Source organism: Spinacia oleracea, chromosome 4, assembly GCF_020520425.1.
Source record: "Spinacia oleracea cultivar Varoflay chromosome 4, BTI_SOV_V1, whole genome shotgun sequence".
NCBI lineage: Eukaryota > Viridiplantae > Streptophyta > Magnoliopsida > Caryophyllales > Amaranthaceae > Spinacia > Spinacia oleracea.
This window is the reverse complement of record NC_079490.1, coordinates 102,545,977-102,571,521: the sequence shown is the minus strand read 5'-3', so window position 1 is coordinate 102,571,521 and position 25,545 is coordinate 102,545,977. Positions and strand designations below refer to the sequence as shown.

Here is a 25,545-nt window from a genome sequence, read left to right as displayed (position 1 = left end):
ATATTATTTCTGATAAAGATGTATTTGTGATCCTGAGGAAGTAAAAGCAATTGTGGAATAGCCTAGACCAATCAATGTCCCTGAAGTATAAATTTTTATTGGGTTTAGATGGATATTATCAAAGGTCAAGACTTTTCTAAGATTGCCTTACCTATGACTCGACTAGTTAGAAAGAATATCAAATTTATGGGGAATGATGATTGTGAATCTGCAATTCGAGAACTTAAGAGACGTATCACCATTGCCTATATCCTTGCCTTCCCTCCGGAACTGAGAGATTTTTTATTTATAGTAATACTTCTAAACATGGTAAATGATGTGTCAAAATGGAAAAGGAAGGTCATAGATGATGTTTCTCGCCAACTCCAAGTCCCTGAATAGAACTACCTTACTTATGATGTTGATATACAATACCCTACTAGAAAAGCTAATGTTATTGTAGATGTTTTGAGTCAAAGTCTCACCTAAATTCGATCCTACCTTTTTCTGAGCCAACCAAGATGATATGTAAAACATAGAAGTCAAGTTCCTTAAAGATATAGGAAATGTTTGCCTAAAAGTGAGGCCAACTTTGAATTATGAGATTAAGAAAGTACGAATTAAGGATTTGGGATAGGAACGAATGATTGTTGTGGAAGTCATGACCATTAGGTTCGGGATCATTCCGAGTCACCACCATCAGCCACACGTATTAAAAGATCGTCTATTGACAACGATCATAGAACCAATGACATTGTTAGCATGCCTCAGGAACCCATGACTAGAGTAGATTCTATGACAAAACCACATGAAAAAGGCAGAAATGATACCAATGGTCCTTGAAATTCTCTTTTTCTAATTATTCTGTAATTTTCCATGATACTCGTTGATATTCCTTCATTTATTATTTGTCATATATGTTCAGATTTTGTACCAAATAGGTTGATATGTGTAGGTTGTTGAGTACTAGGTAACCTGAAGAAGTCCAGGCATATTGGAATAATGTGATGTGAGGATGATAGGTTAACAAATATGAGAAAGATTGACAGTTAATCGTTGAAAAAGGAGGGTAGATTTCGACAATGACTAAGAGACAAAAGATTGAAGTTGAAAGTTTGTCAGAAAGTTACGGAAATGAAATTTTACTTGCCTAAGTACCCAATTATATTTCAAGAAGGAAACATGATAGACCTCTAATAAGAGAGCAAGATTTTAGATTCCAATGAGATGAGATGAGTTAATTTGAGGAAATCATTTTAAGAATGATATATAACATGAAAATGTTACCTTGGGAACCCCGGTCTTATGTGCAAGGAACGATAATGTATGGGTATTATAGAGGATCAAGATAAGTTACCATTATGCGTCATATATCTGGTATCAATGGAATTGGTGCAAAAGTATTTTTGAAGGTTCGTTGAGCTATTAAGAATATACTAGAGGTTGTAAACCAAATACCATAAAGTTAGCTGGAATTATTTTGGGATTATCAATTGTATGTGAGATCTTGATGAATCACAATTAAGACCCGTGCTTTGATACATTTAGTAAACCTACCTATGGATAGTTTAAGAATTATGGAGAACCCTAAGGAACAAATTTGAGGAAAATACAGGAGTTCATGAAGTTTTGAAATATGGCAAGTTGGCAAGAAAGTAGTTTCGAAGGCTATGAAATGGAAATCTAGAGTGGACAACCTAGACTAATCTATGCTAAAGTATCTACCGTATATTTTGAGTATATGTAGAAATCTCGACCAGGCTATGTTCAAGGATCGAGTCACGTAATTTGGGCTGAGCCCTCCATTGATGAAAGAATTTGACTTAGGAGAGAAAATGGTGAACACCATTGTTTTGAAGTGAAATCAAAGAAACGCAAGTTGAAGGACTAAAAGATGATTGATATGCCTCTATTAAGGAAGCTAAGAAGTTAAACAGAAATGCTATCAACCCAACATAAGTAATGATAAAAGACCCATCTGAGTTGACACATGAATAAGATTTTGAGGATTCCACCAAAAATAAGTTATCAAGAATTAATATGTCAATAAGGTTGATGATATTATCGAATGTTAGGAATTCGAAAAGAATGATTGAGATGCGATGCAATTGAGATTAGAAAAATCAACTTATGACATGTCTATAGGACCAGGTAATCTGAACTAAGTTTTCTGGGAGCTAGATTATTTCGTATAAAGGCACGCTCGATGGCTTAGAATTATCTGCAAAATCCGAGGTTTGTCGACTTAGAATATAAATACAAAGTCATATGTTTAACTATGTATTCCTAGTCACATGATTGGACTCGAACCCCTGCAACGAACGTAGTCAACAAAGTTATCTAACGCAGAAGAAAAGATCGAAGATTGAAACCAAAACGAATCAAGTAATGAAAGTCGACGACAAGATTCCTGCGGCAAAGGAGCCCAATAACAAATGAAAACGAAACATCTTCAAATAGTCGCCTAAGAACGATAAGATGTACGAATCACTATGTTTTATGTGAATGTGTAATGTATCAACCATGCTTATGCGTGAGACCAAATGATTGGATATGACATGTATGTTTTCAATGAATGGCGAATAGAACGATTAAGTATGTCATGTAAGATTTCTAAGAATGGCAAGTTCGACTGAGCTCCAGTTTCGAGGACGAAACTTTTTCTAAGGGGGTAAGAGTGTAATACCCCGAAAATTTTAAACTTGATTTATTTAAATTAAAAATATTTATTAGCTTGATTTCGTTTTGAATAATTACGAATAATCGAATTTCGTTATTCTAAACGTTTTTACGATTTATTTTAAACGATAAATTTATAAACGAAAATTTATTATTTTTCGTTAACGATATTTTTTTTATAAGAATTTATTTAGTTAAACATTTTTATTTTTGTAAATTTCTGGAAATTATAAATTTATGAATTTTGGCCTAATATTGTGAAATTACGAAAATACCCTCAAGGAACCAAAATTCCATTCTTCCTCTTCCCTTAGCTCTCCACGTATAAACTAGGAAGGAATTCCTTCCTTCCTTCCCTAAAATTCAGTCCAAATACACTCCTTGGACTCCAAGCTATGCATCTTCTCCTTCACTCTTCTTGATTTAAAAATTAGACAACCAATTTCCATTTTGTTTCTCAACCCAAAATCAATTCACAAAACTGAAACTCTCACTCCCTTGATTCCTTTGTTCGAACCACCACCACCACCAGCGACCACTGTAATCACCGACGTTCACCACCCATCAAACACCGCCTGCAACCACCCTGACCACCTTCCACAACCGCACGCACCACCCTTGCGTCCCTTGCTCTTCGTGTATCCCCTGCCCCCTCCCATGTTTCTCCCCTCTCTGCCTCGCTCCACCATAGCCCACCATCACCACCTTCACAATAACCTCCGCCGCCCACTTCCACCAGCATGCCGCCCCCTACCTCCTCCAAGAACCACCGCAAAACACCACACAAACTCCCCTGTCTTCGCCCACCTTGTGTCCTGCTTTCTCTCCCTTCGTCGTTCCGCCGCCGCAAACCAACCACCTACTACCGGCGCATCACCGCGTCATCGAGCCAGCCGCCACCCTCTTCCTCCCTCTCCCCCCCCCCCCCCCCCCCTTCGTGTTTCCCCTGTTTCCTCCTCTCCCTCCTCCCTTTTCGTGCTCCCTGATTCCAGAAAACAAAAACCCAAAATTCAGAATTTTAAACTTTGGTTTTTATTTTTCCCTCTAACCCAAATTAAGGTTGGGCCAATTTAATTGGGCCTTTGGTAAGTTAAGATCTAAATTGTATTTTCAGATTTTCTGATTATGAATTTGCATGCCTTAATAAATTTGATAATTTAGTTAGTTTCTCATGAAATTGTTTATTATTTTCAAAAAGGAAATTATATCTAATTATCGATTTTAACAAAATAAACTACTAGCTTTATGAAACAAAAATCGAATTTATACAATGTTTTCATGCAAACCGATTTATGAAATAAATATGTATATTTCGATTGAAATTCCGATTAATAATATTTTCAAAAGTTATATTTTCATTAAAATTCGTAATTTATAAAATTCGTTACTTATAAAATATTTCTTACTTATAAATATTGATTTTAAATTATTTTTCGTTTAGATACTAATTCAATGATTTAATATTTTGAATGAAATTGGACTCGGAGCTCATGACGAACGAACCAAGGAAAATCCCTAGCAAATCACGGAGTTAGGTAACGGCTATTGCTAGTACCCGCAATTCCCTTATAAATGCGATTATGAAATTACAACGTTATGATTGATTTATGAACTGAATGTTTTAACATGTTTTATGAATTGCGGGAAATGAAATGTGATTTGATTGAATTATTTATTATAATATGATTTGATGGAATTATTTCTTATAATATGATTGATTGAAATTCTTATAAAATGATATTTATAAGAAACCATGAAAGAAATGATGTTTATATGATGGCAGAAAAGGAAGGATATTTTATTGATCCCAGGATCTAAATGATGTTTTATTATGATCTCATGATCTAAAGGAATTATGTTACTTCAACTGAAGTAAAAAGGCTAAAATGTAAAATTAAACGAAACATGATAAAGGAAAGTGAAAGACCTAGTTCGTTTGGCAGTATATGTTCACAGGTTACGATTCTCGGTCATGCATGTACCCATGGGGCATCCTCCTATTGAGCCAAGGCTCTCATGTTTTCGGGCCAAGGCCCCATGTTTTATGGACAGCGGTCCATCGTGGAAGACGTTCCACCATGTCATACTTGCCACGACTAGCATGTGCACCCAAAAACTATGAATGAATTAAATAAAGGACTTTATAAAATGTTTTACATTATTCTATTCTCCCTGTGTTATTAAATAAAATGAATTGAAATGAATTTACGTCGCTAGAATAGTTCGTTATTGAGTCTTCGGCTCACCATTTTTGTTTTCTGTTTTAGGTACTGCTGGGAATGATGGAAACGAGTAGTGGCGAGGATTTCACTTTAATAATATTCACCTAGTTACGCTTAATGTTTTAATAGTTTAATTAAAGACTTGTAGTAAGTTATGTACTTTTATGTTGGTAATATAAAGGATTACTTTATAACTTTTGGGATTTAATAGCTTATGATTGATGGTTGCCTTGTAATTCCCAAGAGGGAGTTACGGCAGGTAATGTCCCGACCAAATTAGGTTAATTCCGTTGCTAATTATGCTTTAATACTTGAATTAGAGGTCGGGGCGTTACAAAGTCTTTGCACGATGTTCGGTTCTACTTTTGGGATTATCCACATCTATTCCGTGAGACTGCATATGGTTTGTATAAGCGGTGTGTTCCGGACTGGGAGGTAAATGGTATAATTAACAGGATTCATTCTTCGCCATATGGAGGACACCATGGACCCTAGAAAACTCATGCTAAACTGTCACAGTGCGTGTTTTACTGGCCTACAATGTTCAAGGATGCACAAGCTTTTATCATGGCTTGTGATGCGTGCCAGAGGGCCGACACTATCTCGAGGAGGCATGAGATGGCACAGAACGGAATTCTTGAGGTTGAGGTTTTTGATGTGTGGGGGATAGACTACATGGGACCATTCCCATCATCCAAGGGTAATCTGTATATCCTTGTTGCTGTAGATTATGTGTCCATGTGGATGGAAGCCATTGCCTCACCTACTAATGATGCGAAAACGGTAATCTCCATGTTCAAAAAGATCATCTTTCATTTATCAGTGATGATGGGTCACACTTCCATGAGAAGCATCTAGATGCGCTCCTGCGCAAATATGAGGTCTACCACCACACTGGATTAGCCTACCACCCTCAGACGAGTGGGCAAGTTGAGGTCTCTAACCGGGAGATCAAATCTATACTTGAGAAGGTGGTGGCGAAATCTAGGAAGGATTGGAGCGACAAGCTTGATGATACTCTATGGGCGTATAGAACTTCTTTCAAGACACCTATTGGTACTTCTCCGTATCGGTTGGTGTATGGTAAGGCATGTCATCTGCCGGTCAAAATGGAGTATAATGCTTATTGGGCGATCAAACAACTCAACATGGATGCTAATTAAGTTAGCCGGTGAGAATCGGCTACTACAGTTGAATGAGCTAGATGAGTTTAGATTGCAAGCTTATGACAGTACCCGGATCTACAAGGAAAAGACTAAGCGGTGGCACGACAGTCATATCCTTCAGAGGGAGTTTGCAGTGGGCGACAAGGTCCTATTGTTCAATTCTAGGTTTAAGTTATTCCCCGGAATTGTCTAGGTGGTCTGGGCCGTTCACTGTGACCATGAAGGAAATAATGCCCTTGGTCCAAGTATGCATTCAATGTTAAGTCTAATAAATGCGGTTCAGTATTAATTAACAAGTTAATAATTCAGTGAGATCAAGTGAGCTGAATGCCTAGCTAGAGGCCGCTTCAGTTCAAGTGGAATTAATGATATTAATCCCCAGCTTACTCTTGACTGAACCCGTAGGGTCACACAAATAGTACGTAAACGGATCAAGTATTTAATGGCATTAAATACTCCATCTATGGATATTCGGAATCGACGGATCTTGGTTTCAGTGGGAGCTGAGATCGTCACAAGCAAGAAATGAATACTCCGGAAACGATGATATTGCCGGAAACGGAAATATGGATCGCATCGGAAATATAAATATTATCCAAGTCGTAGATGTTACCAGAGACGGAAACATGGTACGTATCGGAAAATATTATCGGAAATGGAAATATTGCCGGAATCGGAAATATTGCCGGAAACGGAAATATTGTCAGAATCGGAAATATTATCGGAATCGGAAAATAATTCCGGAAACGGAAATATTAAATATTTGTTCGAAACGGAAATTAATTCCGGAATCGGAAATATTAAATATTTTTCGTATCGGAAATGAATTCCGGAATCGGGAATTTAATCGGAAGCGTATCGTACGAATTAGCATCGGACGAGGCCCGCTAGACGAAGGCCAGCACGAAGCCAGGCCATCGCCCAGCGAGCCACACGCACCATCGCACGCCAAGCCTCGACCAGGCCCAGCGCAAGGCCAGGCCCAGCCAAGGCCTGGAGCGCGCGCGCGAGAACACAGCAGCAATGGGCCGAGCGCTGTGCGCCTAGCGTGGGGCGCAAGGCTTGCGCGGGTGTACGGTGCTCGTGCAATGCTCGTGCGGGAATCCTAAAGCAATCGGGATTCGAAATATGATTAAATCCTAAAACTATTAGATAATGATTATTTAATAGAGTCCTAGCAGGATTCTAATTAAACTAATTAATATCCTAATAGGATTATAATTCCTTTTCCATACCTCTATAAATAAGTGCCTAGGGTCATAATTTATAGATACAATTGAAGTATTCAAAGGGTAAGTTTTTGAAAGAAAAATCAGCCATACACTTGCAAACACAATAGCCGAAATTCCTAGTAACCTTAAGGGCGATTCTAGTTGGTCTAACTTGAGGCGGATCCGGACGTATTGTGGACTATCTAAGGAGGGACGACATTTGAAGTCCTAAAGACTTGTTCTTGTTCGGTTCGGGCGCAGCTAGGGAGGGCACGCTCCAAAGTGTATGCTCCTAAATTATGCTAAATGATTATGTGTAAATAATATGTTTCCTGGCATTAAGGTTTTTCCGCATGATTTATGTTTTGTCATATGTATCATAACCTAACAGTGGTATCAGAAGCCTCTTATTATTTTCATAATCTAAATTGCACAAACATGGTTAAATATTACAAATTTGCAAGAATTAAAAGGGGTGATTAATTTTCGTAATTGTTAATTAATTGCAAATTGCGTTTATTTAATTATATGTACGCAGTTTTTCGGCAGTTTCTTCGTTACTCATCCAAATCGAGTGATTTTTGTGTCAATTCCGCATGTAAAAGGCATTCTAAAATTTTGATGTTTAAATTAAACATCAAAATATTTGCGATTCGAAGCCTAACTATGACTTTTCGGAGGTTTTAGTTTTTCGAACGCAAAAGTTTGTAAATTTAAGATGTTAAATTAAATATTTGCGATTCTTGTTGATAAATCTTGAATTTTTGATTGACCTACTGTATATGTTTAACAAGTTTGAATGCCTAGCCTTGTTAATTATGCAATCTAATTTGTAATTATGATTAATTTGTTGAAAACTGGAATAATTTAGAATTAATTTGATTTTCATAATTAATTAATAATTTAATTAGATACCTATGATTAAAAACCACCATAAAAATTGTAAATTTGTGTTAAATTTTAAATTTTTATGACCTAGACTTGAATCCATGTTAATCGGAAATCAATTAATTAATAAATTTTCGATTTTTTGCCCTAAAATTATGAAATTAATATGATTTATTAATTTGTCATTAATTTTGAAAATAAAATTTTTAATTTTTATGCGATTCGCTCATATAACTTGCACGCACAAAGCAATGGACGCTACGTGTTACCCTTAAGGGGTGTTGTATAGTGCGGGCATGCGACGACGAGAAGGGAGCTCGTCGCCCATGCGGTACGAATGCAGCGAGCAAGGCTATGGTGCACGAGCACAAGGCAGCAGCCCTGCCTTGTGTCGTGTGCTATGTGCGATGGGCGAGTGGGCAAGGGCGAGAGCATGGCAGCGACTGTCGCGTGTGGGCAGCAGGCGAGCTGCGCCACGACGCAACTGCCTCGCGCAACTGCCTCGCGCAACGTTCGAAGCCTCGCGCGCAGCGAGCGCAAGCTCGAGTGCGACGAGCGCTACGCCCAACGACAAATGCTCGTGCGCAGCGAGCGTTTGGTCGCAAGCTACGAGCACTGCCTCGAGCAGCGAGCGCGAGCTTGCGTGCGTCGAGGGCAGGCGCGCGCAGCGAGCCAGAGGCCAACAAACCTCGAGGCGCCTTGCGATGGTGTGCAGCGATGGATGCGACGCAGCACATGGGCTGCGCGCACATGGCCAGCGATGGCTGCGTGCGTGTGGCCTATGGCTGTGCGTTGCGTGGTGATGTTGCGTACCTTGTGTTACGATTAGATCGTTTTAAAAAAAATTAATTTGAAATTTTCAGTTTATGTAATTTTAATTAATTTTAAAATTAATAATTTAAATTATTTTCTTGGATTTTAATTTTGAATATTATAATTATAATAAATTTCATTTATTCTAATTATTTTACTAAAATTAAAATCATGAATTAATTTAAATACGACTGAAAATAAATTAAACAAGCGGATTCAATTATAAATTTATATGAGCTTTAAATTTTAATTAAATTTGTATGTTTCCGGTTAGACTAGAAATACATTTTTATGTTTAAAATTAGTAAAGCATATGAATTTATTGGTTTTAGTGGAAGCATTTTTAGTCATAAACTCTTGATTAGGTCTACAAATCCCTTAAGGTTAAACAACTTGATTCGAATTAATAAGGACTGAATAATTGGTAGATTATTGGTGCCCTTGATTAATTGCTGCAAATATTTATGTGATGCATAACGTGTTTTACTAACCAGCTATGTGGGCCATTCATGATAATGAATGGGTGAATGGTATATATTGTATATGTACTGTTTTGCAGGTTATGAAGTGACTAGTATGGCCCAAATAGGATAGAAATTATGGTCTGCGTACCATTAATTTGAATGTAATTGGTCTAAAGTACCAAAATTGTTTTTCAATTCAAATATGGTCTGCGTACCATCAAATAGTTGTAATTAGTTTAATTATAGCTTATCCTATTTGAAGAAAATGGTGCCTCCCACGGAGATTTTCAAGACGGACTTTGAAGTTGAAGCTTCAAGATGAAGTCGGGCCATACCATATCACATTTATCTTATGCATGTTTTAAGTTATTTATTGCTTTTAAATATGTCTTAAATATGCATGAGATCAAAGCTTGATTATGTTGCATGATTAAGGATTTTAGTTCACTTAAAATCTAACCAACATAGTAAGAGCCTTAAGTTCCAAACTTAAAAATTGAGTTAAAAGGTGCCATGCCAAAATAACACTTACTTGGATATCCTTTCTTCATCGATCTTAGTAATAGTTTTCCGCCATAGCGAGGTGTTACTTATCGATACTAAAGGGGTAAGGTAAACAAATAATTGTGAGTATATGTTAGTTTTGGTGAAACTCAACGATATAAGTAAGGAGTTCTTTTATGTCGTGGCAAAATCGATAGGTTTACCTAATAAGTTCTTAGACATGCCTATCAACCAATAATAGTTTCTAGACTATTAGCAAAAGGATTTTGCTTACCTAAAAGATTTTAGAATTAAGTCTAAATACATAATGTGCTTAATTCTTCAATGGATTTTAGGATCTTGGAATCATTTTATTCACACCTGCCGGAACACATAACTTGAATAAAATGCTTAATGAACATTGAATTGTGCATGTATGCTAGAATTTAAGTTTATTAAGAGAAACTGTGAATGGTTATTTATTTGTTTATTCTTTTCAATTGTAGTTTTAACTATGGCAAACAACAATCAAAACATCATCATGGGTTCTGAGCTTATGGTCAAGCTGAACCTAACAAATTTTATTGAATGGGAAGCTAAGCTAGTTGAAATAGTCAGACTCAATGGACTTGAGTATGTACTATTACATCCCATGCCAAGCTACTATGCCAGAGACATGACCCCTGAAAGATTTTTCGCCTGGGATGCGGATCTCAAAAAGGTTATGAGTCTCATGCTGAACAATATCCCTGATGAATGGGCTAAAAGGTTTGTAGCTTATGAACCTTTTACGCTCATCAAGAATCTGAGGGATATCTGTCGTGGAAGCACGGAGGACAGGGACCTGAACGTCCATGAGTTGATTGAATCAATGTCTGGTCTAAAGGTTAGTTCTCCCAACAAGTGTTATAGGATGGAAGTCCAAGAAACACATGTTCAGCTCCTTCGCACTAAACAGAGGGTAGGCGTCCCACTGAGGTTCCATGTGGATCTTATGCTTTCATATTTCGATCGCCTAAGTCTGCTAGGAACACCAATAAGCGAAAGAATGGCAGTCTCTATCTTGCTCATTTCACTGCACAGTGGGTTTGGTCGCTTCAAGCAACTATACCTAAGTGAACCAAGAGAAGAAACAGTTGCAGAATTTGTTCACCTTGTCAGAAAGGCTGAGATAATACTGGACTGTGAAGCCAAAGATTTACTCAAGGCTAAAGGGAGACCGTTCAAGAAAAGTGGAAAGTCCAAGGGCAATGCTAAATCAAAGCAGGACAAGTCCACATCAAGCTGTCTTTATTGTGATGGAATAGGCCATTACAAAAGAGAATGTCCAAAGCTAAAGGAAGAACGGAACAGTCGTTCCATCTTCAGGTATTTTCGTTATAGACTGTACATTTGTTAATTCAACTTCTTGGGTATTAGATACAGGTTGTGGCTCACACTTATGTTCCAATTCTCAGGGACTAAGAAGAAGTAGAAAGTTAAGCAAGGGTGAAGTCGACCTACGAGTGGGAAATGGAGCACGGATTGCTGCATTAGTTGTAGGAACTTATTATTTGTCGTTGCCCTCTGGGCTAGTTTTGGAACTGGAAGAGTGTTTCCATGTTCCAAGCCTTACTAAAAACATCATTTCAGTTTCTTGCTTAGATGCTAAGGGATTTTCCTTTTTAATAAAAGACAATAGTTGTTCGTTTTATTTTAAAGAGATGTTTTATGGATCTGCTAGATTAGTCAATGGACTTTATTTATTAGATCACGACAAACAAGTTTATAACATAAATACCAAAAGGGCCAAAAAGGATGATTCAGATCTCACCTATCTGTGGCATTGTCGATTAGGCCATATTAACTTGAAACGCGTGGAAAGACTTCAAAAGGAAGGAATTCTAGAACCATTTGACTTAGAGGATTATGGTAAGTGCGAATCATGTTTACTTGGCGAAATGACAAAGCAACCTTTCTCTAAAGTTGGAGAAAGAGAAACTGAACTATTGGGTTTAATCCATACAGATGTATGTGGACCAATGAGTACAAATGCTAGAGGTGGTTTCAGCTACTTTATCACTTTCACTGATGACTTCAGTAGATATGGTTATGTCTACCTGATGAAGCATAAGTCTGAATCCTTTGAAAAATTCAAGGAATTTCAGAGTGAAGTAGAGAATCAATTAGGCAAGAAGATTAAGGCACTGCGGTCTGATAGAGGCGGTGAATATCTGAGCTATGAGTTTGATGACCATCTGAAAGAATGTGGAATTCTATCAGAATTGACTCCTCCTTTGGTACACCTTAATGGAACGGTGTGTCGGAACGGAGGAACAGAACCTTGCTAGACATGGTCAGGTCAATGATGGGTCAGGCCGAACTTCCATTAGAATTTTGGGGACATGCACTAAATACAGCTGCACTCACTATAAATAGAGCTCCGTCTAAAGCTGTCGAAAAGACTCCATATGAGTTATGGTTTGGAAAGCCTCCAAAAGTGTGTTTTCTTAAGATTTGGGGATGTGAAGTATACGTCAAACGATTAATTTCAGACAAACTTCATCCAAAATCTGACAAATGTATCCTTGTGGGCTATCCAAAGGAAACAAAGGGGTATTACTTCTACAATACATCTGAGAACAAGGTGTTTGTTGCTCGAGATGGTGTCTTTTTGGAGAAAGATCACATTTCCAAAATGACAAGTGGGAGAAAAGTAGACCTCGAAGAAATTCGAGTCGAACAACAAACTCTAGAGAATGCTCAAGATGACATTCAGGATGAAACTCATAGATCTTTAGAAGAATCTGATGAGAATCATGGTCAATCTAGAAATGTTACCCCGCGTAGATCGCAGAGATATAGATCTCAACTCCATGTCAGAAAACCAAGTATGGGATTTGGTCGATTTGCCAGATGGCTACCAAGCCATTGGAAGCAAATGGGTTTTCAAACTGAAAAAGGACAAGGATGGGAAACTTGAAGTTTTCAAAGCTAGATTGGTTGCAAAAGGTTACAGGCAAGTCCACGGTGTGGATTACGATGAAACCTTTTCCCCAGTTGCAATGCTAAAGTCTATTCGGATAATGTTAGCAATCGCTGCATATTACGATTACGAAATATGGCAGATGGACGTCAAAACCGCTTTCTTAAACGGCGTTTTAACAGAAACTGTGTTTATGACACAGCCTGAAGGTTTTGAGGATCCAAAGAATGCTAAAAAGGTATGCAAGCTAAAGAAATCAATCTACGGATTGAAGCAGGCATCCAGGAGCTGGAATATACGTTTTGATGAAGCAGTCAGTGACTTTGTTTTCATCAAGAACGCAGACGAATCTTGTGTATACAAGAAGGTCAGTGGGAGCAAAATTGCTTTCCTAGTATTATATGTCGACGACATATTACTTATCGGAAATGACATTCCTATGTTGAACTCTGTCAAGATTTGGCTTGGGAAATGTTTTTCGATGAAGGATCTAGGAGAAGCACAGTACATATTGGGCATCAAGATTTACAGAGATAGATCTAAAAAGATGATTGGACTTAGTCAAAGCACTTATATCAATAAGGTGCTTGATAGGTTCAAGATGGCAGACTCCAAGCGAGGCTACCTACCCATGTCTCATGGAATAACTCTAAGCAAGACTCAGTGCCCAAAAACACTTGATGAGCGTAGACGAATGAATGGGATTCCGTATGCATCATTGATTGGTTCAATTATGTATGCTGTGATATGTACACGCCCGGATGTTGCGTACGCACTCAGTGCTACGAGCAGATACCAGTCAGACCCAGGAGAGGCACATTGGACTGCTGCCAAGAACATTCTGAAGTACCTGAAAAGGCACAAAGATGACTTCCTGGTCTATGGTGGAGATGATGAATTAATTTTTAAAGGCTATACGGACGCAAGTTTCCAAACCGACAAAGATGATTTCAGATCACAGTCTGGGTTTGTCTTCTGCCTCAACGGAGGTGCAGTAAGCTGGAAAAGTGCTAAGCAAAGCACCATTGTGGATTCTACAACTGAAGCGGAGTACATTGCTGCACATGAAGCAGCAAAGGAAGCTATATGGCTAAGGAAGTTCATAGGTGAACTTGGTGTAGTCCCCTCCGTTAAAGGACCAATAGTCCTTTATTGTGATAATAACGGAGCTATTGCACAGGCAAAGGAGCCTAGACACCACCAAAGAGTCAAGCATGTACTTTGTAGATTTCACCTTCTACGAGAGTTCGTTGAAACAAAAGAAGTCGAGATAAGCAAGATAGGAACTGATGACAACATATCAGATCCATTGACTAAACCTCTGCCGCAGGCGAAGCACAACTCGCACACTGCAGCTATGGGAATCAAGCATATTGGAGAATGGCTTTGATGTCCTTATTTAATGTTTTAAAGTTTTAGAGTTTAAATCTTTGTAAAAACATTATTGGTTAATCATTCACAATAAATGAATAGAATTCATTTTTCCATTTAATTTGTGGTTTATTAAATGATGAGTCCCTTCAATTTGACGATATATTCAAGATAGACTGTCAGGACCAGTCCTGTGACTAAGAAATTTCTATCAAGTGAACTTGAATGTCAAAGGTTGAAAATGGTCCCTGGTCGGAGTTTTCTATAAAATTGGACGCATAGAAAACGTTAGACGACTAGAATGCAAGATGACTAGTAGTTCTGTTTCTTGAACTATGTGGACATGGCAATGTCATAATCATTTGCATAGATACTTACTTTGGGAAGACTAGTATCGGACAGACCTATGAAACTTTACTGTAAGAGATGAAAATCTGTCATAAGTAAATTTCATTAAAATTATTAGACACTAAATCCTCAATACCTGAGTGATTTGAGATTACTTGTTTGAAAACTGGTTGCTTTGACGTTGACCAACCGTCGCACCGTAAAAGGAGGCTATAAAGGCAACGCTCAGGTAATCACCTATCAAACGAAGTCTAATCTCAAGATCGCAAGATTGGGATTGTCCTCCCATAAATCGGGATAAGATGCTTAAAAGTTGTACAAGGCCACTCGAAGAGCTAGAAACTGTGAAATGCATGGTCGTGCTCGGATGAATCATAGGCTATGATGATCTGTTTATTTGATCAGTTGAACTCTGAAACCGAGAAACACCTCTGGACATAATAAGGATGACAACTCTTACCTTATGTTCAAGAGCAAGCATCGAGCGACAAAGGAATTAGGTAATGCACACTTGTCCCTAAGGACAAGTGGGAGACTGAAGGAAATAATGCCCTTGGTCCAAGTATGCATTCAATGTTAAGTCTAATAAATGCGGTTCAGTATTAATTAACAAGTTAATAATTCAGTGAGATCAAGTGAGCTGAATGCCTAGCTAGAGGCCGCTTCAGTTCAAGTGGAATTAATGATATTAATCCACATCTTACTCTTGACTGAACACGTAGGGTCACACAAATAGTACGTAAACGGATCAAGTATTTAATGGCATTAAATACTCCATCTATGGATATTCGGAATCGACGGATCTTGGTTTCAGTGGGAGCTGAGATCGTCACAAGCAAGAAATGAATACTCCGGAAACGATGATATTGCCGGAAACGGAAATATGGATCGCATCGGAAATATAAATATTATCCAAGTCGTAGATGTTACCGGAAACGGAAACATGGTACGTATCGGAAAATATTATCGGAAATGGAAATATTGCCGGAATCGGAAATATTGCCGGAAACGGAAATATTGTCAGAATCGGAAATATTATCGGAATCGGAAAATAATTCCGGAAACGGAAATATTAAATATTTGTTCGAAACGGAAATTAATTCCGGAATCGGAAATATTAAATATTGTTCGTATCGGAAATGAATTCCGGAATCGGGAATTTAATCGGAAGCGTATCGTACGAATTAGCATCGGACGAGGCCCGCTAGACGAAGCCCCAGCACGAAGCCAGGCCATCGCCCAGCGAGCCACACGCACCATCGCACGCCAAGCCTCGACCAGGCCCAGCGCAAGGCCAGGCCCAGCCAAGGCCTGGAGCGCGCACGCGAGAACACAACAGCAATGGGCCGAGCGCTGTGCGCCTAGCGTGGGCCGCAAGGCTTGCGCGGGTGTACGGTGCTCGTGCAATGCTCGTGCGGGAATCCTAAAGCAATCGGGATTCGAAATATGATTAAATCCTAAAACTATTAGATAATGATTATTTAATAGAGTCCTAGCAGGATTCTAATTAAACTAATTAATATCCTAATAGGATTATAATTCCTTTTCCATACCTCTATAAATAAGTGCCTAGGGTCATAATTTATAGATACAATTGAAGTATTCAAAGGGTAAGTTTTTGAAAGAAAAATCAGCCATACACTTGCAAACACAATAGCCGAAATTCCTAGTAACCTTAAGGGCGATTCTAGTTGGTCTAACTTGAGGCGGATCCGGACGTACTGTGGACTATCTACGTAGGGACGACATTTGGAGTCCTAAAGACTTGTTCTTTTTCGGTTCGGGCGCAGCTAGGGAGGGCACGCTACAAAGTGTATGCTCCTAAATTATGCTAAATGATTATGTGTAAATAATATGTTTCCTGGCATTAAGGTTTTTCCGCATGATTTATGTTTTGTCATATGTATCATAACCTAACAGACCATGGTTAGCAAGTTTGGATCTGTTGAAGTAGAAAACAACATGGGTGAGAGATTCATGGTTAATGGGTAACGTCTGAAGTTGTACCACGAGGGGGCTACTGTAGGAGTGGTTGAGGTTCAACACCTCCACCTTTCCGCCCCATGATATGCATATTTGAGGTAAAGAGGTCGAACGGGACCTAGAAATAAACCAGCACTTTGCCGGAGGCAACCCGTATTTTATTGCTTATAGTAGTGTAATTTTGATTATTTTTTTATTTTTGTGTGCTTTTAGTATAATTCTTAGCATTAGAGGAGTGAGAAGAGGGAATTTTACTGTTTGGACGTTTAGTGGTGTGCAGGTTTAAGGCTCCAAGTTCGGAAAAAGCGGAAAATAGCTGAAACGGAGTACTTAGCAAACCGCCAGGTGGAGACTGGGCGAACGTTGCCAGATCGGGCGTCTGTCGCAAGAAGATTTGACGTTTATTTTCGCCCGACGGGCGAAAGAGGTCCCGATCGACCTGTTTGCGAGCAAAAAGCCCGATCGGGCGGATGGGATGACGTCATATAGAAGTTGAAGGCGAAAATCTGGACTAAGAGGAAGAATCAGGCAGAAAAAGTCATCCGCCTGATCCGGATCGGGCGAGCTCCGCCCGATCGGACGCGTGTCAATTCGAAGAAAATGATTTATTTTCGCCCGATCTGGCGAGCATCTGTCCGATCGGGCGGTTGGCGATTTCATCACACTAATACACGAGATTTCTCTTATTCCTTCACTCTTCTCTTCATCTTCTTCTTCAATTCTCTCTCTTCCACCATTAAACCCCAACCTTCCAAATCTTCAAACTCCCATATCTCCCTCATTCCTCCACCAAATCCATCAAACTTTACATCAAATTCATCCTCTCACCATTCTCTACAACCTCCACCCAATTAATTCCATCATTCTCCACTCTCCACAAAAACCCCAAATTTCCCAAAAACCCCCCAAAAAAACTTAAAAATTCAAATTTCTCCTCCTCCGTGGCAAATAGACAAAATAGAACGTGCACTAGGGTCCCAAGGAACCAACATGAAGCATCTACAAGTCGGGCTCGGGCTCCAACACCGCCAACACCACCACCTCAAATCGAATCCGACCCCGATTTTCCGGAGATCATTCTCACCTCGGAGGGACAACGTGCCCGGCTTCTACACCTCAAATCGAGGGAGGTAATTCCCACTAGATTGTCAAAAGTCTTTACATGATATGGGAATAGAAGAAGATGTGAAACGTTTATTTTATGGTGTCGGCATGAAGTCTATGTATAGCATGTTGTGTTTGACATTTAGGAGGTTAACACTTGAATTTTTGATTTCCTTTGAGGTAGATAGAAATGGCTATAAGGACATCACCCATGTTTATTTTCGTTTGATGAATCAAGATATCCATTTGCCTATTAGGGAGTTTGGTAGGATTTTTGGATTGTCAACTGAGCCTAGGAGGTAAGTCGGGGCTGCTCATAACCATTCCACTATGTGGGGAAAATTTAATGGGAATGGTGCACCCCCTAGTATGCAACATTTACATGCTTCCCATGTTCAACACCCCGTCCCCATTGTTTTCTTCAGGTGTTTGGGCTTTACTATTTTTGGGAGGGATGAGCCCCAGAATGTTAGGAGTACTGAATTGGAAATCCTTGGTGGGTATGTGCTTGAGGGGGAGGAAAGATACAGGATGAACTTGGCCCACCACATGGCTTCGCACTTCAATTCGGTGGCCATTAGCCCCTATAAGATTCGCATTACTCTTGGTGGGTTGATCACCCACATTTCCATGGCCATGGTTAACTTTGTTGAGGCCAATCAGACCCCAGACTTAGGGAGTAACTTGATGAATTTAACCTATTTTTCTTCACTTCGCCGCCTTCAAGGCGAGCATCAGTTACTCCGCCCGGGTGCCATGTACTGGATGTTTGGGGGAGATAAGCTTTTCACCTTGCCTGACCCACAGGGCCGCACCCGCTTTAGACCTGGCCAAGCACATTACCTATATGTGGGTGAGAACATTCATCCCATAGCCCAGCAGCAGGAGCCTCAGCAGCCCGAGCCTGAGCCCGATCCTCGCCAGTACTTTCGGAGAGGGCGTCGTGAGAGAGGGGGGAGGCCACAGGGTGGCCCAGCTCCAGAGGGTGAGCAAATCTCTATTGAGGAGCGTCTGGATAGGCTCGAGATCAGATTCGATCACTTTGAGAGTGATCACCAGTGAGCTATGTTCCCCATATACGATCATTTCGCCAGGCAGAGCTATGTGCCTCAAGAGGCTCAGCACCCTTCTTGGTTCAGCTATCCCGCGGAGGGATATGGTGTTCCTGGTGCCATGGGTACCTCCACACCCACTCACTACTATGGTGGGTATGGAGAGGGCCCTAGCGGTCACGGTGGACGTGGAGATGATGTGGATGATGATGGCCAGGGCCATCAGTGATGATGATGATGATGATGATGATGGTTCGGTACCCCTTGAGCCAATGAGGACATTGTCTGATTTAGCTTGGGGGGGTGTTTCACTTCCTTGTATATATTAGGTATGCTTTCTTTTCTATTTTTATTGCTTTGGTGTGTTTATTGCTTTATAGGTTAGATTTACCGCTTTGAAAAAAAAATACAAAAATACGTGTTGATCAATGAGATTGAGATAATTAACTCCATGTGCCCCTTTGGTTCGAAATTATTATTTGATTTCAAGGTGATAAGACAGGTGAGCATCATGGATTGATTGTTTTTTATATGAACTACAGTTACATTGACTCTTGTTAAAGGTCAACTCTGTCCCACTTTTCATATGTATATTGCTGAATTGTGGTTAGCTGTGAGGTTTTTAGCCTTGATTCTTCTGAGTGCTTAATTCCTGGTGTTGCATTGATCTGAGTTTTTGATTTTCGACTATTAGTATGCTTAACACACTTGTACTTTGCGCATGATAAAAGGCCATTCTTTAGGAAGCTTTCAGGCGATCTTAGATACATTTGTTCCTGCTTTTTCTTTCCCATGCTTAGCCTTGACCATTCTTTCATTTAACTCCACAAAATAGCCCTTATTATCCCCGTTGGTTACTTATCCCAAGTCTAGCTTGGGGGAGCTATCATCTGTTGGTATCGATTTTTTTTTTTGAGATGGTTGGCTTTATAGGCCTAGGTTACTCAAGGTTGTGCATCTGTGTTATATGGGAAGTTAGCAAGGAAGAGGTGTAATTATCAGTTGGCACCTAAAGTTTGTGATTATGGGTATTATAGTTTGTACATATCTAGTTCTTCATTTTCGTCGTTATATAGTCCAAAAAAAAAATCAAAAGAAAATATGTCATTCATTTTTGTAGTTTAGAAAAGCAAGGAAAAGGGTAGAAGTTGGTTCGTACTTCAAAATTTGTTGGTTACTTCTTCCCCTATAGTTATATTTTGGCTATTGATGAGTTATAGTTTACGGAGATGGTTTCATTGGTAATATTGGTTGTTTTTGCTCCCCGAGTTAGACTTTATACCCTCACATATCCAGAATATTCCTTACCCCTTGTTTATACCCGACCAACATTACAAGCCTATATAAAGACCTTTTTTTATCATCGTGCAATGTGTGTATAACAATAGGTTGAAAATAGTCGTTTATCAAGGGCCAAAGAGTATATGCGCATTTCGAACCGACTCCGGCGTAGGTTGAGTGTTTAAGAGAACCTTCAAACACACTAGTGTTGTGAGTTGGGAGGGGCTACTGCTCATTTGATAGCATGCATGTTCATAATGGAAAAGTGAGTGAACGGGTCACATTTGGTTCACTTAGCCCGCCACATAACGAGAGGAGTGATTCACTTGGTGAGGCCCAATCTTGATTTTATATGTATGCCTTGTGAGCCTTGCTTGAACTTTGTACAGGTTGATGTGTGAATGTGGAGACTAGAGATTTTGATCATGATATTTGATTGCCTTGATTTGATCCTTGGTTTTATCGTCCATCATTTTACATTGATTTGGGGGTGAGTTAATCGTTTATATCTCATTGATTCTCTTTGCTTAGGGACAAGCAAAGGTTTAGCTTGGGGGAGTTTGATATGTGCATTTTATATAGAGTTTTTACCCCCGTCCCTTAATACTTTTCTGTGTTAAATGAGCTCTTAGGAGCCATTTTTAGTACTAATTTGTGTTATGAGTGTGCCTTGAGTTTCAGGTTCGTTTAATGAGAAATTGGCCTTTTAGGGTCGTTTCGTGATGATATGGGCCACTACACGGTTCTCGGATAGGTTCGGGATGCTCATGGTCGACCCTTGGGAGCCTAGGATGTCTATGATTGAGCCCCGAGAGTTGGACTTGGCGCTATAAGTGAAGAATGGTGCATTTGGCTGATCTCCCTACGATGAGTGGGCGAATGGAGAAAATCGGGCGAGCAAAAGGAGTAATTATATGTTTCAGCACGCTCCCGATCGGGCGGGCTTCGCCCGGTGCCCATCGGGCGCCCATCCTGCAGGCATTGTGAAGATTTTCTCATCCGCCCGATTGGGCGGAATTTCGCCCGATCGACTTGTTTTCGAGCAGTTCGCCCGATCGGGTGACGACAACCTCCAGCGCTTTTTCTCTTAGTTTATTTACGGTTTTGTTTGGTTTTATGGGCAAGACTATAAATATAGCCCTTAGTCATTTTGTTTAAACATCTTATTTTCCTAGTTTTAAACACTTAGTTTTATTTTAGCACTTGTTTTCTTATTCTCTTGAATTATTATCAAACACTTAGTTTATTTTAATCAAAGTTCCAAGCTTTCATTATTCATTCTTCATTCCTTCGGGTATTAATTCTTTCTTTGCTTTATTATTCTATTTGAATTATGTTTTCAATTAATATGTTTGCTTTAGTTATTTCAATTATGCATGAGTAGTTCTATTCTAGGGTTTTGCGAAACCATGAACCAATATGAAGGGATGATTAATTATTGTTGATTGTTGGTATTAGCTGTTAATTCCTATTGATTGCTTCCATTTACTTTGCGATTAGATTTGTGCAGGTCTAATTGTATTAGTCTAGCAATATCAAGTTAAGATTCGAGATATGCAATTTGATGTTTAGGCTTGTTCCAATAGGTAGAATTGGGATTAATACGTAGCGAGAGCCCGTTAATTCTAAGTCTATGATTAGTATCAATTCGAGAGAGCATGCTAGTCTAATTAACTGTTTTATTGATTATTAATATTGTTTATCATCCTGGATTGTTGTTCATTGGTGAACCTATGCCCTGGACCTTTTAATATCTGATTTATTCCGCTTTTATTATTGTTTTAGTTCTAATACAAATCAATCCATATCCTTGTTTCCCAATAGTCTAGACCTTATATTTAGTAGTAGAGAGAACGTTGTTTCCCTGTGGATTCGATCCTGACTTCCCTTGTTATTTAGCTAGTGATTTTAGGTTTATCTTTGACTAGGTGATACGACTTTAGGTTGTCAGTAATTAACGTTAATTATTATGCAAGAAATTAATTACCCATTCTTATTTCTTAATCGTTATTAATTATTTTACATTTATATATATGACTCATCAGTTAGTAGTGCTTCAAGCTGACTACAACATACGAATGCTGGAAAAAAAAGTTGAAATCCATGCTAAGCCAAGTGAGCAACAATTATAATTCCCTTCAAATACATCCAAATAATAATGATTCCAAAATTAAGAAAATATAATTTTATTATTTATGCAGTACTTGAATTATGAGCAGGTAAAACATACGAAGTATTATATAAATTAAATTAAATTAAATTAAATGTACCAATACCTATTAATGTGAGGTAAATTGAACAATGTTATTGATTAAGAAAAAGATTAGATATTCTATTGAACTTAAGATCAAAAGGACTACTACAAATCTCTTCTATTAATCTTTGTAATGATAAAAGAATTAAAAAATTGGTTAGGATCGAATAAGATATGCTATTTATCCCGTAACATTTTATGAGAAGATATACTATATACTCGATATTAAGATCGAGCTAAAAGATAAAATGATACGTACGAATCTAAAAAAGTTTATTTTGATTAGAAAAATAAATGTTAAATTTGATTAGTAGTAAAGAGCCGTGCATCGCAATCTATTACCTCTCCTAAGGGTTACCATTACCATCATTTGTTACCTATCCAACCCTATGGTAACAAAATTGCTACCCCTCAACAGCTCAACCCCCAATCTGTTACAAGTGAAACAACTAGTATTAGTCCCTCTTCACATCAAATCCCGGCTGAATTGAAGTTACTAACTAATATTGGTCTCTCAATTGGATGACTTGCAAAGTTGTAAGTTGTGCACAGGAAACCAAAGAAATGAAAGAAAAACCACTCCTTGGAAATATATGAACCAGGCAATCAAACAAGTGCTTTGCTTCATCACATATAAGATATTCTCAAAAGTTTTACTGGTACAACAGCTGCAAGAAAACAAACAGCTTCTGAAAATTCCTCAAATTTCAAGACAATGCTTCAGGAAGCACTAAATGACTAACTAAAACAACACAAAAAGATAAAGAACGCCAGTTTATCAATTGGTCAGTTCCATAATAGCAGAAACAATATCTCCATCTGCAGCCTTGAGAGCCTTGACTGCCTTGCCCCTTGGAACTCCGGCTTGTGTCATAACCAACTCAATATCCTTAGGCTCCACTCCGGTCTCATCAACATCCTCGTCATCCTGAGCCATTGAAGAGGATTCAGGCTTGGAGATAACATTGGTCAAGTCCGGAGCCTTGAACTGCTCTGCCGCTTGAGTTTGAAGTTGTGAGCTCAAATCTTCAATCTTTGCTTCACCAAAGATAACATATGTATCTGATGTTGGGCTCTTGAACACATCAGGCTTTGAGATGACAAACAAAATCTGATTCCATACAGAGATATCATAATTAGAAAAAGGTAACCAACACAATTGAAAATGACTACAACAAATGCAAAGAAACTAACGTTCTTGCTCTTCTTCACAGTGACTCTGCTCACACCAGTGATAGGCTTCATCCCCAACTTCAACATAGCTTTTCGGCTCTTCTTTTCACTTCTGCTTTGTTTTGACCTACCGCTAGCATCAAGTACCCCTATAAACCAACAAACAAAACTCATCAACTTATTACTAACCAACAACATATGAAGCAAACTCTACCTGAGATGGTCTCAAGCACTGACATAGACCCACCTCCCCAAGCCACAGTTCATACAGAGTATTCAATTATAATGCCAATTAGCAGTTCAAAGAACACACACTGCTTATAAAATGATTAAATTTACAATTCTGGATGACACTATAAATCATTACATGAAAATATCTCACGGTTGAATAACAAAAGACTGTTCCACAAAATTTAATCAATCAAGTTGGTAATAAAAATTCATATAAAATGCACTTCACATCGTACAAAATCAATCAACATAAACTGATAGGAAACCAAAGAAACTACAAAACCAAAATATGGCAGGCCTAAAAGGCGCTGCTACTGAACTTAAGTGGAAGACAAAAACTCATATTTGCAGCAACATTAGAAACAATCAATTCCGTTTCACATACCTTCACCATCATCATCCTTGTCATCATCGTCATCCTCGTCGTCATCATCATCATCCTCGTCATCCTCAACAACGGGTTCATCCTGCGAGACAAAGCAGATTATGTAACAATCATCAATTCATCATTCACCACTAAAGAGTAACAAAAACATTACAGAAATTAATAAATGCCAGATACAAACATCTTGCATGAGTTACACAAACATCTTCCAAGTCACTTCTATACTCACAAGATCCTTTGTACATATTAACACCCCACAAATTATCATCTTATCTCAGCAAACATCAACCAATTACTTTAAAGTCAGGACAAAACCCAAATCGTCAAAACTCTTGATATCCCATTTTCTGAAATTAGGAATTAAATAATAAATGGTTCCACAGACTTCCAACATGATTCAACTTATATTGTCTCTCAAACTAAAAGTAAAATCCATTCCATTTTCCCAAAAAAACGCATGCACTACATCACTTCTAAATTTACTACCTCCCTTCCAAAAAGTTTGGCATAAACGATCGGGGCATATGTAAAACTGAACATTGTATCTCACTGTAGTTGGACAAAAAACAACGCAATAAACCATCATTTCCCCCTAAACATTCATGTAAAATACTCCCTCCATCCGTTAATCAATTGTCACACCAATATTATAGTTTGAACTAATAATACGACAACTAAATTCGGATGGGGTATCACAACAAATGCGTCCAAGCAACTTTCTAAATGTTACTCATGGAAAAAAATTGAATCTTGGCCAATGAGATCTTACTTCTCCTTATCCATCCAAAACTTCATTTCATTTGAGAAAAAGAATAACATATTTCTTCAATATTAAAACATCCATTAATCCTAACCCAAATCATGACAAAATAAAAGCTAAGATCCAACCAAAACACAACTAAACTAAAACAAACAATATACCAATTGAAACAAACAAAATTTTGAAAGTAAGAGAATAAATCCCAAACATTTAACAAAGATTAAATCCAAATTAGAATACAATAGCAAATGAAACCCAGAAATGGGATTGCAAACTTATAAATCAGATTCAATAAAAACTTAGAGATAAAATGAATATGTATATAATCCATAAATAGAGAGAGTGAGGAGGTATATACATCGATTTTCTGTTGTTCGAGGGCAGCGAGAAGCTCTTCTTGAGTTTGAGCAGTCATGGCGGTTGATACAACGGTGGAGGGAGGAGAGAGAAAGAATGAGAAGAGATGGGAATCGCAAAAACCCTAAAACCCCGAAAATGAAAGCAAAGTGAGAGTCGACAGAAGGCCAAATAGTCAGTCCTTAGCATTTTATACCCGTGGCTCGGCTCAGCTCTCTCCGTCTTTTGTTTTCCTTTTTTTTTTTTTTTTGACGGGGCTCTCTCCCTCTTATTTACAAAGTTCATTAGGTATCCTAAAATGCGAATAAAAAGCACTTAAAAAGCACTTCGTAGAGCTGTTAAAAATTGACGCGATCTGAATCGACCGTATCTGTAG

General features: G+C 38.6%; 1 protein-coding gene across 1 annotated transcript; it reads right to left on the bottom strand.

The window, feature by feature from the left end:
- Window positions 1–22,869: 22,869 nt before the first annotated feature.
- On the bottom strand, window positions 22,870–25,336 carry LOC110783790 (nascent polypeptide-associated complex subunit alpha-like protein 1). The gene is made up of 4 exons (XM_021988158.2): window positions 25,171–25,336; window positions 24,053–24,134; window positions 23,458–23,585; window positions 22,870–23,374 (listed from the first exon to the last, which is right to left on the bottom strand). The coding sequence occupies exons 1-4, from the start codon at window positions 25,225–25,227 to the stop codon at window positions 23,042–23,044; spliced, it is 600 nt and encodes a 199-aa protein (XP_021843850.1). The 5' UTR covers window positions 25,228–25,336; the 3' UTR covers window positions 22,870–23,041.
- Between the last annotated feature and the right edge of the window lie 209 nt (window positions 25,337–25,545).